The sequence below is a fragment of the Trachypithecus francoisi genome, unplaced genomic scaffold, assembly GCF_009764315.1.
Source record: "Trachypithecus francoisi isolate TF-2019V2 unplaced genomic scaffold, Tfra_2.0 Lachesis_group21, whole genome shotgun sequence".
Classification (NCBI taxonomy): Eukaryota; Metazoa; Chordata; class Mammalia; order Primates; family Cercopithecidae; genus Trachypithecus; species Trachypithecus francoisi.
In genome coordinates, this window is record NW_022681467.1 from 38,385,015 (window position 1) to 38,402,623 (window position 17,609).

At 42.1% G+C, this 17,609-nt stretch overlaps 1 protein-coding gene across 1 annotated transcript in view; it reads right to left on the reverse strand.

Moving 5' to 3' along the window:
• Positions 1-17,609, reverse strand: part of LOC117068315 (receptor-type tyrosine-protein phosphatase T-like) — a 337,994-nt gene that overhangs the window by 122,894 nt on the left and 197,491 nt on the right. Inside the window, exons 3-4 of the mRNA XM_033185381.1 lie at positions 17,108-17,379; positions 4,657-4,738 (exon numbers count right to left, since the gene is read on the reverse strand). Of these exons, the coding sequence (XP_033041272.1) occupies positions 4,657-4,738; positions 17,108-17,379 (354 nt within the window). The remainder of the gene's footprint in view (positions 1-4,656; positions 4,739-17,107; positions 17,380-17,609) is intronic.

Consider the following 17,609-nt stretch of genomic DNA (forward strand, 5'->3'; position numbering starts at 1 on the left):
GGCTAGAATACTTTTAGAATAACACAAAAATGTTAAATGGGCTATAAAATATAGATGAGAGGTTTCCATTTGTAAGAGAAAATAATTTCCTTTGAGTATTATGCCTGTCTTTTGGTTACTGTTTTGGGAGCTTGGAGGCGATTATCTACAGTTCTAATTTCAGTGCCAATCAATTGAAGATACAATTGCAAATCAGTCACTCGCTCCCTGGAACTTTTGGATTATTTAGTGGAATCACTTATTGATAAACTCTGACCATATGTTAATAGAAAATATGTTTTAGAGGACAGAAGGGGAGAATTAAAAAGACTTCATGTCCACAGGGTTTTTTGAATTGAATGCATATATTTCAATATAGTTAAATTTTTAACCATCTATGAGCGAAGTCATAAATTCTAAGACTGGAGGTTGGGGAAAAGCACCATTAGTCTAAAGGGGAGTTCAGAAGCTACTATCCAGTTGCATGGCAGGTAATCCCTGTAAGCAGCCCCTGGGGCCCATAGCTGGCTCCTCACAGGGCAGCCTGCTCAGTTCTTCCCCAGCTCGCACCACCTTAAGCTAGAAATCTGTGAGTGTGTCATGTCTCATGCCTGACTCCTAATCCAATTCATCAAATGAGACCAGTTGGCTCTGCCTCCTAAATGGATCTCTAATCTGTGCACCTCTATCCACCTCTAAGCTCTATGCTTCTTCATTATCCTGCTTATCATTTGTCATGGTCTGAACTGTGACTCCCCCAGATTTATCTTTTGATATATGACCCTAACCCCCAGTATCTCAAATACATTGAGCAGCAGGGCCTTTAAAGATGTGATTAAATTAAAATGAGTCCTTTAAGGAAAGCCCTAATCCAATCCAATCTGACCAGTATTCTCAACAGAGAAGGACATGTGAATGCACAGAGAGACACCAAGGGACTGTGAGTACAGACGAATGACCATGTGAGGCCTCAGCAAGAAGACAGCCACTTACAAGCAAAGAAAGAGCCTCAGGAGAAACTAGCGCTGCCAACACCTTAATTTTGGACTGCCAGCTTCCAGAATTGTGAGAAAATAAAACACATTTAAGTTGCTTAAGCCATCTAGTCTGAGGGGTTTTGTTACAGCAGCTTTAGCAAACTAATGCACCGTCTGTGCATATAATTATATAATCACATTATATAATTATAAATGTATATATTATATATAAATGTAAATTATATATGATTATATATTTATATATTATAACTTACATTTATGTAATACATACTTCTATATCATTCTATATTCTATATTCAATATCACACTTGTACAATAATTATATAATATATAGATTATAATAATACAATCATATAATTACTTTGTTTTGTTTCAGCCTCCTTCACTTCAACAGAAGTCCATGAAGACAGACAGTCAATCTGTCTTTCTCACTCCCACAAACCCAGAATGGTGTCTGACATGGAGCTCATGCTCAATAAATACTTGTTGGATGATGAATGGATGTCTCTCAACCACCCTGGTGCAGGCCACCACCACCTCTTGCATGGCTCCAGAACTTTCTTCCTCCTAGGTTTCCTGACATCTTCTTTATGGTCCTTCAACACAGAGCAGCCCAAGTGACCCTTCTCCAGCAGCACTCCCTGCAGCGGAGCCTCCCTGCACTTAGATAAACATTTAAACTACTCACGATGATGCCCAAGGTCCAGGCTTTCCTGCCCAACATTTGCCCTAACCACTTTCTCCTGTGCTCCGTATGCTCAGGACATGCTGGCAGCATCAAGCCAACTCCCTGTGCAGGACCTCTGCAACCGCTGTCACCTCTGTCTGAAGCACCCCTCCCGCAAATCACTAGACTGTGAACTCCTTCCTGTGATTTGAGTCCCAGCTCAGGTCACATTTTCAAAGATATCTCCTCTGACCACTATATCCAAGAAGCCCTCCCATATCCCAGACACCCACACTTATTATATCCACAGGAGTTTTCACTATCTGAAATTTTGGGTTACTTAATATTACTGATTTAGTGACTCCCTTCCCATTGGCCCTCCTGCTAATCAAACACCATGAGTACAAGGACCAAACCTTTCTTAGTCACTTAACTATCACTGTGCCTGGGAAAGTTCTTAACACATAGCTGACATATGTACTTGCTGAAAGAAAGAATAAAAACTTGGGCTAGGTATGGACTGAGCACCGGTCCTTAGGAAAGGGACTTTGCTAGGCCCTACTCAACTCCACATGATTTATGAGCTGCGGATATACCTCAGGCATTATATACACTGCCAGTATTTGTCCATATAGTGAAGTGAATTTTTTTTCCAATTCCAGCCACTCCTATGGGGTCTTCACATAGTGGTTTCTGGGAAGTTTATGCTTTAGCTGCCTCAATACTGAGATTGAACCCAACAGAAGCACATTATGCGGACATAAAGCCAGGATCATGACTTCCTGAGTTATATCCCATGGTCCATTTGCTGGGTAACTGGCTCTCAGCAATTTCATAACCATGCAACCCACACCCCTCTGCAAGAGGAGGGTGAGATTGTCAGGAGAATTCTAACTTCAGGAGCAGCCCCAATGAAAGGAGAATTTCAAGAGGACGCATGAGACTTTGAGGGTGGACAGTCATTCCAGTGCCCTCCAGAGAACCCTCTCCCATGGATATTTATCAAAGAGAATGGTGCATATGCTTGTGACAGCAAACCATGGTCAGTGCTTGGAGGTAAGGCAGAGCTTTTACCACTTTGGGCTTGAAGGTAGTTATGGCTTGACAGGTAGTTACAGCTTGACAGTTGTCAAGGTTGGGCATCAGGATGGAAGTGAAAACTCCCATTAGAGCACAAAGTTCTGGGATCCAAGTAGTGAGACTCAAGCTATTTTCCCCTGGGAAAAGCCAGCTGTCACCCACTAGAAAGACAAAGTCCAAGCATCCAGCACAAGGTAAGAAGCAGGAACACAGGTAGATGAGACAGAGGCAAGCATGCTCTGAGTGGATGAGATGTAGGCAGGGAATGAGGAAGACAGAAGGCATGTTTCAGAGAGACTACCTTGAAACTGGAGGTGGTGCAAGATTGAACGCATGCAATTAAATGGACCACAGGTAGCGTTGACATCTCCCAACACAGCTGCCCAGTCTTAGACCAAAGATCATTCTCCAATGAGCAGCTGATGCTGACTCCCATGAGTCCAGGGTGGGGAATATTTCACCCTGGTGAAGGAGATTCCTATGCCTATCTACTATGTAAACCCTGGGTAGCTGGGGGGATTTCTGGGATCCTCTTCACATGAAGTCTGGGTCAACAGAAACATTTCCTCAGGCATGACTGAAGGACAGACCCACATGAGAAATTCTAAAAGACTCAGGAAGTAACCCAGAGGGTAGGGACTCTCAGCCAGTGCAACGAAGAGCCCAGTAGCATATCAGCATTCCCAAGATACCAGTTGCTTCTTGGGAAACAGGATCTGTCCTGCACAGGACCCAAACACAGTTTCTCAAAATAACATTCAGAACTTGTAATGTGTTCCAAATTCCTCCAGAGAAGGGGCTCTAAGACAATGAGTCAGACAATGGCATTCTAGTGCCAGGCAGAGGGAGGGAAGTTACATCTGAGGGTCTGACAAATTCATTGCAGCAGAAATGGAAAGTCATTTCAATTAAAGCAACATGGATGAGGCTGAAATCAGAATAGTCCCTAAATGGGAGGATTGAGAAGCACAGAAGGAGAGGAGGACCCATGATGTCTCTGGAGGCAGCAGCAAACCGCACCACAGCCCAAAGCACGACACATGGCCATATGGAAGGAGTGGAGAGAGCCCACAGGGGATTACCTAGAACTGGATGGCTGCCGAGAAACTACTGGGAATCTCCAATCTGTAGAACACTAACAAACTCATGGGGCTGGCATCCCAGCTACCCCTCCCAGGGGCTGCCATAATCTGCATGCAAATCAGTTTTATTTCAGTCCCCCCAACCAAATGTCACTGGGTATGATGTCACCTCAACTACCTGTACTCAGGACTTACGGCCTCTGAGATTTAGCAAACTCAGAAACCACATCTCCCTGCTGAAAAGCATTCCAATGTCTGAGACTAAATATGGCAAAGAAGTGGATGGGTATGAAGGAGTGGCACGCCTTTGAGGACTCTTGACGCTGTACCGTAAGTACTATCCACTATGAGAAATCTCTCTCTATGCCTACACGGAGCTGATGAGTATATTTAAAATTATTTTAAAAGAATTAATAGCTTCAGGGTACTTTTCTCTGTAAGTGAACAGTGTGCTAATTTGCTCAGTGTTTTGGTGGTGCTCTTTATTTTTTTAAAGACAATTGCACAAGATTCTATCCAAAGCCCTCTAATTCTTCCACTTCAGTGGTCTGAATCCCACTAATAAACAATCAGGACTTTAGACTCCCTTAATAATGGAGAGAGATTCAAATAAAGATGTTTTGCCACTCTCTGCAAATTCCTGGAGGTGCTGCCTGTTGAACAGGCCGGCAAAATTATGGATTTATTCAGGACTGATTGCATTGAGTATGTAAGCATTTCTGAAAGATTAAAAGAGAGAGAGAGACAGAGAGAGATGTTGGTGAGCTGAATGAATGGAGGGGATTGCAGGCTTTATGCTACCCAGTCTGGCATGGATCAAGGCTGTGTTGGGAGGAAGGGACATACTTACTGCACGGATGAGCAAGGACCCGGACCTCGTCCACAGCAATGTAGCCAGGATGACCCTTCAATGAGACGGATTCAAATATCACCTGCAACACACAGGGCGGGAGTCAATTTCACAGAAACGGTTGTAGGCATTCATCATAGGAAGCTGCCCGGCCCCCAGCCCTTTATGTTTCAAATTCCCATCAGAAGCTACCCAAGAAACCTTCTATTAAGACAGCATGCTACCCTGGCAATTGACTGGGATTTTCAACACAAGGCAAAAGGGCCACACTTTGGTAGCTAGCAAAGGAAGAGCCAGTCACATGGAATATTTTTAATGAATTTCAGAAATAACACTTAGATGCAGGAAAAACAACCCAAATACCAAGGTCTTGGAAACTCCAATCTGTATCTTTCTCATTGCGGCTTCAAGGGTCAAGTCACAACTTGACCATCCTTCTACAGAGAACTACTTTCTAATATCCCAACTTTCTTATAAAGGATAAGAGAGATGCCTACCTTGGAAGTTACCATAAGCCAAGGAGGGTTTACCATGAGTTGATTCTACATTGCCAAGGAACATATTACATTTGAATTTATAATAAATCTCTTAAAAATAAGTGGCAATCTACCTCTTGGTATCCAGGAGTAGAAGGCAACTGACTTCCACCTACACTGCTATTTCCATAAAAATTTTGTAATGTATTTAGCTTCCCTCATCACTTAACCCCTATCTTCACCAAGTAGATATCAATGTCTGTGTGGGTAGCATGACCAACATCCTTGACCTCTCTAGTCCCAACGGCCTTCCCCAATCCACTTTAGCCCCACTTTCGCCTCATTTTTCACCTTCTGGAAATTGGAAATTTCACTTTCCCATACTCCAGCACAATCTCTACCCACAGTCTTCTCCTAGTTGACTCCTCTTGACCTGCTCCTCAGGCTCACGTGGTAGCCTGGACCTCTGCTTTTCTTATCTAATCCTTGGCTTATTAATGCAGAAGGCCCAGGCTACCATGTGAGCTCCTCAGACTCCATACGAGTCTCTCTTAAAGCACCCATTCCTTTGCACCTTTATTTCAACTTTGCCAAGCCTATAACACAACTGCCTTCTGCAATCCTGTACCTTACACAACTGCCGCCCTTTCAACATGCACCCATGTAATCCCAGCAGACACCCACATCTTCAAGAGGCAAGAGGGAAAGAGAGGGACTGACTTCTAACTTTTTACCCATTGACTTGATATCCAACCACACCATTCCCTGCCTCTTCTTTGCAAGGAACACCAGTGTTCTTGACCTGGACTCTTGCTATATTTTCCAGCTTTTGGATTCTTTTTGGTTTTCTCTGTCTATCCTATATCTCCAAATCCTCCCTTTCATCCCTAATTCTGACAGGTCAACAGCTTCTCCTATTCTTTAAAAACTACCCTTTAGCAGCAGGTTTTCTGTAATACCATCCAGTTGTGTTTCAGTAACACTTACAATTCTCAGTAGTTTTATCTTCATTCACCCCCAACATTTCCTGACTCTCCATTGCAAAATTATAACCTAATACAATCTGGATTCCATGTTCCACACTTCCCCCAAAACTGCTTACACAGAAAATACTAATAATCTTCTAATTGCTAAATCCAGTAGATATTTTCAGTCTCTATCTTACGTTAAGAAGGAAGATAGTGCAGTGCTTAAACTCTGGTTCCAAGTACCTAGGTTCAAGTCCTGGCTGTGCCACTTGCTAGTTAGTGGTCTTGGGAAAGTTATGTTACTGCTCTGTGCCTCATTTTCTGCATCTTTAATTACAGTGTCTACCTCATTGGATGACTTTTTAGAATCATGGAGTTAATACTCCACTTAGAACAATGTATGGTACATGGTACATTCTCAAGAAATATTTACTAGAATTATTGTCACAACTTGACCATTCTTCTACAACTGTCAGTGTTCATGGACTCTCCATTTCTGGGTCTTTTTTCTATTTAGGCTCAGATAACACTTAATTCTTATGATTTTTCTCATGAATCTGGCCCTGTTCTACCATAGGTCTGTAGGCATTGCTCCTTCTCCATCCTGCCTTCTAATGTGGGCTCCCGTTAGACATCTTTTCACTGCATATACTCTCCCTTCAACAGCTGCCAATGCACTGATAACTCCCAAGCCCAGCTCTGCACCCTAGACCTTTCACCCGCACATCTGTCTTACGTATCCAGTTCACAGATCTGTGTTTCTACCTAGGTACCACATCAATGACATGAATACAGCAGATTCCACACAGCTTCCTCCTCAAACCTTTTCCCTCATTGACCAACGGGCTATTCTTTCTGAAATATGGAATATGGTAAGTGGTACTATGACCCATTCAGTCACCCAAGCTGGAGACCAGGGTGGGCCTCTCCTTCTGCCTCAGCCCTCATCTCCATTTTCCTTTTTATTCTACCTTATTAGCATTTCTCAAATCTTCCCATGTCATATATCTCTGCTATTAGGATGAACCACTGGAAGCAGGCACTTTTTTGAGGTAAAAACCAACCAGACATCAGAACCACTGCTCTTATTCAAAGTGTCTTCAGTTTTCATCTCCAACACCTGACAGCCTCTAAAAAGGACCCTCCCTCTCCTGTGTTTTACTCCTCAGTTCAAGTCAATGGATAGAATATAAGGTAGATCGGGAGGCTGAGGCAGGAGAATGGCGTGAACCCGGGAGGCGGAGCTTGCAGTGAGCTGAGATCCGGCCACTGCACTCCAGCCCCGGCGACAGAGCAAGACTCCGTCTCAAAAAAAAAAAAAAAAAAAATATAAGGTAGATGATGAGACCAACAGGAAAACCTCCCTGTGAAATCTTTTTGTGGCCTACGTGGTCACTCCAGGTCACTGGATTCAAAGACTAGTGTTCTCATTGGGGCTTGGAACTCCAACAGCTGTAACAAAAGAACTATGGAGAACCAATGGGAACCACTGGAGATCATGGTGATGGCTGAGAAGAGGCAGCTTCCTTAAGTGGTAGGATCTGTTGTGAAACAGCATGTGGCTGCCTGGGAGTTAGGTGAAGTGCCTTGGGGATGACAGTCACATTATAGAGCTGTTGCTCCAGCATGACGGCCATTCTGGAAGAATAGTTTACTAAGATAGCAGGGTCCTTCAGAGAGACTCAGCAAACAAAATTATTCAAGAGGTAGGGGAAAGTTTGCAAAAGTAACGTGCTAGCCACCTCATCTTGCAGAGGGAAAAGTAAACAGAAAGCCTTCCTGTAAATAATCATGTGTCTAATTATATTTTTTAATAATTCAAAGGAAACCAAAAGCAAAGTTCATAGAAAAAAAAGCAAATAGAACATACACAGTAAATGCATTTAAAAGAAATAGCACAAAAGCATTCAAACTGTGTAATAAAAATGACAAAATAAAGAAAAAATGTTTCTGTTGTGACAATAAATATAAACAGGTTAAAATACAGAAAAGCTCTCAGACTGTCTAAATAAACAAAGTCTAATTGTATGCTATAAGATGAACACCTAAAACAGAATGACTCAATAACATTAAAAAGAACAAGTTGAACAAAGACATAATAAAGAAATGCAAGTAACAGAAAGCAGTTGTTGCAGAAATAATGTGAAAGCCTCAAAGTAGAATTTTAACTGAAAATAACAATGAAAAAATTAGGTGGATTAAATGGTCATTTAGAAAAAACACGAGTCAAGAGACTTAAGTGGAGAAAATGACGAAAAAGACATGGGTTGAAAACTTCAACCTATGTCTTAGACTTTGACTAATCATATAGGGAAAAGCAAGTATATATAATGTAAATAATAATGTATTTCCTAGATATATGTTAATAAAGACAGAATGAAACTTCTATTCAAATGCTATGGCTCAGTTGCAAAAAAAAATCATATACTAGGCTACAATGTAACTTCAATAAATCCCTCAAAGAAGAAATTGTTTAATTTTGGGCCTATACATTTTCTAATCAAATTAACTAAAACTAGAAATTAGTGACAATGTCGTAAAAACCAACTTATTTAAAGTTACACAATGCTTTCTTCTTTTTTTTTTTGAGACGGAGTCTCGCTCTGCTGCCCAGGCTGGAGTGCAGTGGCCAGATCTCAGCTCACTGCAAGCTCCGCCTCCCGGGTTTAGGCCATTCTCCTGCCTCAGCCTCCAGAGTAGCTGGGACTACAGGTGCCCACCACCTCGCCCGGCTAGTTTTTTGTATTTTTTTTAGTAGAGATGGGGTTTCACTGTGTTAGCCAGGATGGTCTCGATCTCCTGACCTCGTGATCTGCCCACCTCGGCCTCCCAAAGTGCTGGGATTACAGGCTTGAGCCACTGTGCCTGGCCAACAATGCTTTCTTAATAACTATGGTGTCAAGTGTGCTTTGCATGTTAGCAAAAATCTAAAACAAAATTAAAAGTCAAATGACAGGCTGAGAATAATATTTGTAACACCTGTGTCAGCTAATATGAAAATATTCTTTTTTGTGTGCAAAGGACTCTTGAGAATCAACCAAAAAATAAATAAACCATTCCAATTAAAAAGTGGCCAATGACTTCAACAGGTCATTCACAAAAAGAGGAAGTAAAAATGGTAATAATCTATTAATGTAATTATGTAAAATGACACTGAGGATGATCAGAAGGTGCCCCAGAAGACACCTACAACCTTGGAAGGAGATGATCACTCCATCAATATGCTTCTGATGTGAGGCTCCTAGCCACAGGAAGCCCCACCCGGTAGACAGCCAGCTCCAGTTCCTAGGGACAGACACCACAAGGGGACAAGGTGATGCCAGGACCCTCGGAGATGGAAAGACTTGCCAAGGTGTCCTGAGGAGAGGGAGAATGGTTATCTCTGACCCAAGCACACTCTCAGGAAAATTCAACCAAGGCCCTCGAGGAATGAAAGTCAGGAAATGGGAGAGTCAGGGGAGTGAGTAGAGAAGTCTAGAGGTGACACTGGTGTAGCGTTTTCCTCCTGTCTTCAAGAGGCAGGGCAGTAGGGATGGGATGGGGAACTCACACAGGCCATGCATACCCAGTGGCACCCCAAGTCAGTATATGGAGGGCGAGACCCTGAGTACAGGGACTGGAGCAGAGGGCCCAGACTGAGAATTTCAACTTCTCTGTAGATGCTCTTCAGCTCCAAGGCTGCCATGTGGACCTACCATCTATTGCACATGCTCCAGCCCATAGGTCTCATTAGAGACCTCCTGGTGCAGGTGTTGAAGAGATGAGGCTTGCATGGAAAGGTGAAAACCTCTCCCTGTGCATGAAGACTTGTGCAAAGCCAGGAAGCAATTCCCCACAAGAGGCTCTGAGATGAGTGATGCTCAACCCCTCCAAAAAGTGGTTTTGGTCACTTGGAGGAGGGTGTGGATTTATCAGGCCATGGTTTAAAAGACTTGGTGCTTTAACTTCATCTTTTATAGTTCTCGAGCAGAAAACTTGCATGGCAAAAATTTCAAGGGGCTGCAAACATCTTTAGGAGAAGAGAAAAAGGTTGGCACATCAGAACTGCTCAGATATACATATTATCATGGGGAGAGATTGCTTAGGGTAAAATTAAGTGAGACACTTTTTACCATATCAGCCCAAGGAGACCTGTATAAGACAAGGAGGAGGATTTGATGCTTAGTAGAAAGAAGTGGGATGGATAAGGGAGCAGGTGGAATAGAATTTCAAGGGTGGTAGAGTAGGCCCCTCACTGTGATAAACTCCACTCCATTGTGAGTGAAGTTACTAAATCTACAGAGTGCCAGATAGCAGGGATTTCCTGGGAAAGGGACTGAGTTTCAAGTCCAGTTGAACCAAAGCTGGGTGAGTCCTTAATTTCAGCAGCCTATATAGTGATTATAACCACCGAATAAAATATAATTTTCCCTAGGCAGGTGATAGAGACTAGGGCAAGCAGATGGTTGCAAAATTAACAGACATTCTCTTATTTTTTTTTAATCCTGAAACAGAAAAGTTCAGAATCATTAGAAAATATGAAATCAAATTAATATCACCTAGAAAGGAGCTGTGATCTGAAGTACACGTGACTTAACAGCCATTCAGCACTGAGTGGTGACCACATTTAATAATAATGTATTGTGTATTTCAAAATTGCTAAAAGAACAGATCTTTTTTAGTGTTCTCAGTACACAAAAAAAGTTAAGTTGGTGAGGTAATGGATATGTTCATTAGTTTGATTAAGTATTTCTGTAACACATACATAGATCAAAATATCACACTATACCCTATAAATACATACAATTAATATTTGTCAATTAAAAGTAAATAAGCCCCTACTTTCCCAAGAAAAGGCACATGTCAGGAGATGGCTGGCAGAGGTTAGATTCTTACCCCAGGCCTTGCCGAAAGTCTGGTGCCAGAAAGCTCACTAATGAGAAACAGGAAATTTCAGTGTTTACTAGAGAGCTAAAAGTCAATTTCAGAACTATAAAGTATGACTTTAATAAATTAATACATACACCATCAGGTCCTAAGCCCAGTAATTCATATTTAGCCCACAAAATCATATGTACAGGACCAGATCTCCAGGTCTGGTGAATTTTAAAACCCATTTTGCTAGTGTCTTTGAATTTTCTGATAGGCCCCCTTTTCTTGCCACTGTACCTATGTGTGCATGTGCAAGTGTGTTTTGAATCTGAGAGTCTGTGGATGCTTGTCCCTATGTGTGCACTCTGCAGTGTTTGTGGCTAAGTGAGTATCCATTAGTGACTGTGTGTGTATAACATATGTCTCCAAACTGCTACTCTCAGCCAAGGAAATGTAATGAGGCTGCAGTAGCCAACAAGGTTCTAATCAGAAAATTCTCCCAGATGAAGCTGCTTATCCAAGGGATGGCAAGGAGGTTACTGAGTGCAGGCTAAATAACACTGCCTATTTATTTTAAAAGGGCTTCCTTCCTCCTTCCCCTTTCTTTCTTTTTCCCTCTTTTCCTTTTTTCTTCCTTCCTTCCAACAATTGCTGAGGCCCACTGCAAGCCTGCTGATAGGGTTTGGCTCTGTGTTCCCACCCAAATCTCATCTTGAATTGTAATCCTTATAATCCACACATGTTGAGAAAGGAACCTGGTGCGATGTGATTAGATAATGGGGGTGGTTCCCCCATGCTATTCTTGTGGTAGTGAGTGAGTTACCACAAGATCTGATGGTTTTATAAGTGTTTGACAGTTGCTCCTTCACCAGCCCTCTCTTGCCTGCCACCATGTAAGACATGCCCGCTTCCCCTTCTGCCATGATTGTAAGTTTCCTGAGGTCTCCCCAGCCATGCAGAGCTGTGAGTCAATTAAACCTCTTTTCTTTATAAATTACCCAGTCTTGGGCAGTTCTTCACAGCAGTGTGCGAACAGACTAATATACCTGACATGATGATACGTTTATGTTCTCTAATTTCATTTGCAGAAGGGCCTGTCATACCTAATATCCTCTCCGTTCTACTGATGAGGAAACTGTGATTCTGAAAGATGACAGGATACAACCAACATTACACAGCTAGGAAGAAGATTCTCAGCAAGGGCAAGCTATTTTCCCTAAAGGCAAAGCAGAGCTTGGAGTTAGAGGACCTAGGAAAGATCACGGGGATCTGAATTTACCAATAGTGCTTCCTACGCTGGAAGATAGGATATGTTGCTACCTAATAGAGGGGGCTACTGCACAGATCTCATGCCTCTCACAGGGTGTGAACATAGAGGGTACTCCAGAAATGTCCTTTTCCCTCCATGCCTCATCAAAAAGCATGGAAATGGTGTGACTGTCCCGGTACTGGGTCAATTTTCTTGTTCATTGTACTTCCACCTGTGGCCCCATCCTGTACCCATTTGCATCTGTTCCTATATATTGGGTTTCTAATTGGAACCTTAAAGCCTCACTGACCATGCCTGTGAGCTTTTAGAGACACTTGATGTCTATAGTCAATGATACAGTGGTGACAGTGTAGGGAGTAGGGTATCTGGGATCTGCTCTCAGCTTTGCCAATAATTTGCTATGTGCTCTTGGACTTCACTATGCAACTCTGGACATCAGCTTTATCATGTACATCAGGGTTCAGCTATGGCCTGGAAGCCAAATCCAGTCCACCACCTGTTTTTGCACATAAAGTTTTGTTGGAACACAGCTGAGTCCATTCATTTACATATTATCTATGACTGTTTTCATGGTACAATGGCAGAATTGAGTAATTGCAACAGAAAGTGTATGGCTTGCAAAGACTAAAATATTTTCTTTCTGGCCCTTAACAGAAAATGTTTACTTTATCTACAAAATGAGGGTAAACCTAAGTCACATGTGCCAGTATGCATACTGTAAATGTCTATGGATAGGAAGACGATATAATTTATCACTGAAACTGGGGCACACTATGAAATGGATGCTCTTAATTTCACCAGGATAATGGGCGTAAACCAGGGTTGTCCCAGCCAACTGAGATGTGGGGCCACTGGTCTGCAGAATACTATCTCTATAGTCAGGTGGTCATCCGACAAAAAGAGGGCCAAGATCAAACTTAGAGGAAAGACAGTAAGTTAAACACCAACAAATCCCTTTATTTCTGACTCCTCAGAACTACCACATGGGTAATTGTGAGTCTCCTAGAACCAGATACATCACACAGCTTTTTCAAAATGCTGTGACCTCCACCACATCAGCCTTCACTACAGAGAATCTTAGGGAACAAATGTTCCACAGAGCACACTCTACAAGTCATACACTGGGTATTCTTCCCAGAACATACAAGCAAGATCTGATCCCCTTGTTCATGCAACTGTGCAGGTAGAGAATATAGGGCTATATGCTTAATGCAATTCGGAAACCCCAAAAGCTCTGAAAACAAGATTCTTCACCTTAGTATTACACAAAGTAATTTGGTGGTAAAACCTGAACACAGCTGAATTGGCCTGATACTACTTACAGTCTTTATTTATCCCATTTCTTGTGAGTATGTGTAAGTTTTGCTGTAGAAATATTAGATTTGGTTACAGGGTACTGCCTCAGACCCTACCAGGGTTGTTATAAAATACAGAAGATATGTCAATATATTACCAAATTCCAAACATTCTGAATTCCGACACATATCTGACACCATCAGTTTCGGATAAAGGTTTGTACTAAAACATATTACACAAAAGGAAAAGACACAGAAGTAATGAGGCCAAAGGTATACAATTTGTCTCAAAATATCTAGGATAAAACAGGTCACATTGTGGGTAACACACGTTAAAAACAAAAGACTCTCCTTTTAGCCACTTTCATTCATAGGTTCCTGCTGTTGAAAAGAAGGGAATAGGGGCTTAACGTCACACCAAATGACAACAGTCCACCCTGACTACCCCAAGGCCAGCTCTGTCCCACTCACCTCTGCGTTACCAATGCCTGAACTGGCCTGGCTCACGCAGGAAGCAAAACGACTGACAAGTAGATGAGAATAGAGAGGGAGTGGCTGAATGATGGTGTGATGAGTTCTTCCAAGAATTCACTCTCTTGTTTTCTGTTTTCTTCTCTTTCTCACTGCCTCTTTTATTTCTGCTCTCTTCCTAACTTTCTTAACTTCCTGCCTCTGGCTCTTGGCCACCCATGGACAGGCCAAGGAGATGAGGTTGGGGGAGAAGCAATGGAAGCATGGTCATAAACAGGGCTATTTAGGACCATCTCCCAGGCTGCTTGGATATCTCCAGGGTTGCGGGAGTAACCTGTGCTGTTCGACAATCCCTGCCACAAGTATCTTATTATCTACTCCTTTAAGTCTCCGACAAAGAACTCCAAAATAAAAACCTTAAGAAAACCCTCAACACAGACCAAGGCACTACAAGAGACAGTTGCAAGATTCTCCAGCAATGGAGGATGAGAATGAGCATAACCAGCACCCCACAAAGGCCAGGTCCCTTCTGAAAGCCCAGCCTTGGAGTCACCCCCTTCATCTCCCCACCCATACTCTAGGCATGGCTAAGACTTTCAAGAACTCTACTAGGGGAAACTGTGGAGCCAAGTGGTTAAGAATTATGATCTGTACTAATTTGACAACCACCAGCTACTGAAGTGTGGCTAATGAGACTAGGAAACTGAACTTCTCATTTTACTTAACTTCAGTTACCTTAAATTTTAATATAAAAACTGACACCCAATTCACTTAAAAATATTTGGAACAACTTGTGTATATGTATCCACTTCTTGAGCTATACATTTTATGAATCTAAATACAGATCAGTATTACTAATGAAAATAAAACATTTAAATTGAGACTTACTGTAAGTGTAAAATATAGACTGAATTATAAAGACTGATAGGGAGAGAACAGAAAACATCTCACTAATAATTGTTTAGATTGATTACATGTCGAAGTGATAGTATTTTGGATACACTGGGTAAAGTAAAGTATATTATCAAAAGTGGGAGGCCAAGGCAGGTGGATCACAAGGCCAGGAAATCAAGACCATCCTGGTTAACACAGTGAAACCCCGTCTCTACTAAAAATATAAAACAGTCAGGTGTGGTGGCGGGTGCCTATAGTCCCAGCTACTCAGGAGGCTGAGGCAGGAGAACGGCGTGAACCCGGGAGGCAGAGCTTGCACACACACAAATTAATTTCACTGATTTCCTTTTACTTTTTAATGTGGCTACTAAACATTTATAAATGGCACGTGTGGTTCCCATTATATTTATATTGGATTATACTAGCTTAGACAGTGAAATCAAACAGAATGGATAAAAAAACAAGGCACTACCTCCGTTAGAGTTTGGGTTATTACTTACCATTTCTGAGCCTTCGTTTCATCGCCTATAAAATGGGTATAGTAGTACCTGCCTCAAAGGATTGTTGTGAAGATTAAACAAGGTAATGTATGTGAAATATTTTGTATTGTGCCTGGAACATGATAAACAACCAATGAACGGTAGGTATCATCATCACCACCATCACCATCATCATCATAACTTCTCCCCTATTTCTAAAAGGAATTGCAGGAAATGCATCATGAAGAAAAATAGAATTATTCTAAAAGGAAATCACAAGCCATTGAGGATAAAATTGAAATATGCATGGCAAAAATCCAGGTTAAATGTTGAGGGTAATTGAGTATTAAATTCTGATTTCTCGTTACCAAGGCAAAAGGGAAATAAAGCTTGAATTGTCTCATTAAAGTAAACCCAACAAGAGATCTCAATAGATAAATGTATTCCTAACACTAAAATCTGGAAGAACTATACCATGGATATGAACTTGGAGGAAGTCTAAGAAGCCCTCAGCCACTGGTTCATCTTCTGCTTCCAACGCTAGAGAAATTTCTCCAAAATGCAGATCTGACTGCCTCACTCTCTAATCTAACACCTTTCAACAGTGCACGTGGTGATTAACTGCAAATGAGCACAGGGTATCTTACTGGGATGATGAACATGTTCTGGACTGGTTTATGATGACGGTTGCACAATTCAATAGGTTTTCTAAAGTCACGGGCTTGCATATTTAAAATAGGTGGATTCTGTGATATGTACATTTTACCTTAATAACATTGTTAAAAAAATAATAAAACTTTCAACAGCCCCAAGCCAAGACAATGTGGAGAGTGTTCCTCTAAGCATGCTTTATGGATTGGTGCCAATCTGTGCACTGTGTGCATCAGTTCACAAGGAGATAAAGAAGGAAAGAGAGAGAGGTTTAGGAACTGTTACGGCAATTTGGCATTGCCATGATTTTTTTTTTAACCGTGGTTTATAAGAGTATTGCTCCACAAAAAGTGGGGAGGAAAAGCATCCCTTCACCACGGGCAGTAGGAGCAGCACTGCTTTAAACTAAGTTCCATCCATTAGCCTGACAGTCAAAGCCCTCCATGATCTGCTTGTCCCTGCAGGCTGATCTCCCTGTCTGTCCCCTTTGCAATGTACCTTAAACAACTTCGACTTTCCAAACTCTGCCATCATCTATCATCCACCCCTCTAGCTCATCGGACACACTGTCCTTGACAACTCAAATGCCTTTCCCTCCCTGTCTTTTAAAATAAACTTGTATTCATTCTTCAAGATTCGTCTTAGATGTCATCTCCTCTTACAAACCATCCTAATTGACTTCCCTAGCAAACACCCCATTCCCCAGAGGGTGATCTTTGACTAGTTAACTCATCTCTCCAAACTTCAATCTTTTCATCCATAAAATAGGATAGTATTAGAACTTCCCTCATCATGTCATAAGCACTGACTTTATAAAAAGGAATCAATGCCTATGTTCCTCCAGCATCGTCAGGAGCCACACACATCCTGGTATGTTGTCATTTTATTTACATATCAGTCTTTTCCTACAAACAATGAACTCAAGTGGGGCAGGGGCTGTACTGGGTCACCTCTGCAGAGCTTGGCTAGGAGGAGAAGCCTAGTAAACACGAGTAACTAAATGAAGTCCTTTCTAGACCTAGCACCTGTATGGAGAGCAAGAAGTGTATAGATTTATCACTAATTTTCAAACATAAAACCACGGTAAATGCCATACCTGATAGAAATGCGGCCAGAAAGTGCTGATGGCGAGCTCTGCCTTCACCCAGCCCTCAGTGACGACCCCGGACACATTCCAGACAGGGTTCCCTTGGGGGCCACCATTCACCTTCACGTAGACGTTCAAGGCCCCTGGGCTGGACCTGTCACGGCTGGAGAAGTAGTAATGGAAGTCGATGCAGTGGGTATCATTCTCCTTCAGGGTCGGCAGGAGAAGGTGGGCCTTCTGGCCAGAGGCTCTCCCAGAGCTGTTCACCATCATGAAAGATCCTGGAGACCCACAAAGCAGGTGGGAAGTAGAGACAAAGAGAAAGTAAGAAAATGCTTCTGAAAACCAGTCATACCCATAAACATGGCCAGAGGAGTGGCCAGAGATCAAGCCAGTCTAGGAGGGTCTGGGTGACCCTGTGAAAGCCACATCTCTCTGAGCCTGAGTATCCTCTTCTGTATTTGGGAATAAAAAATCTATTCAATAAGGTGGTTTTAAGAATTAAGAGATG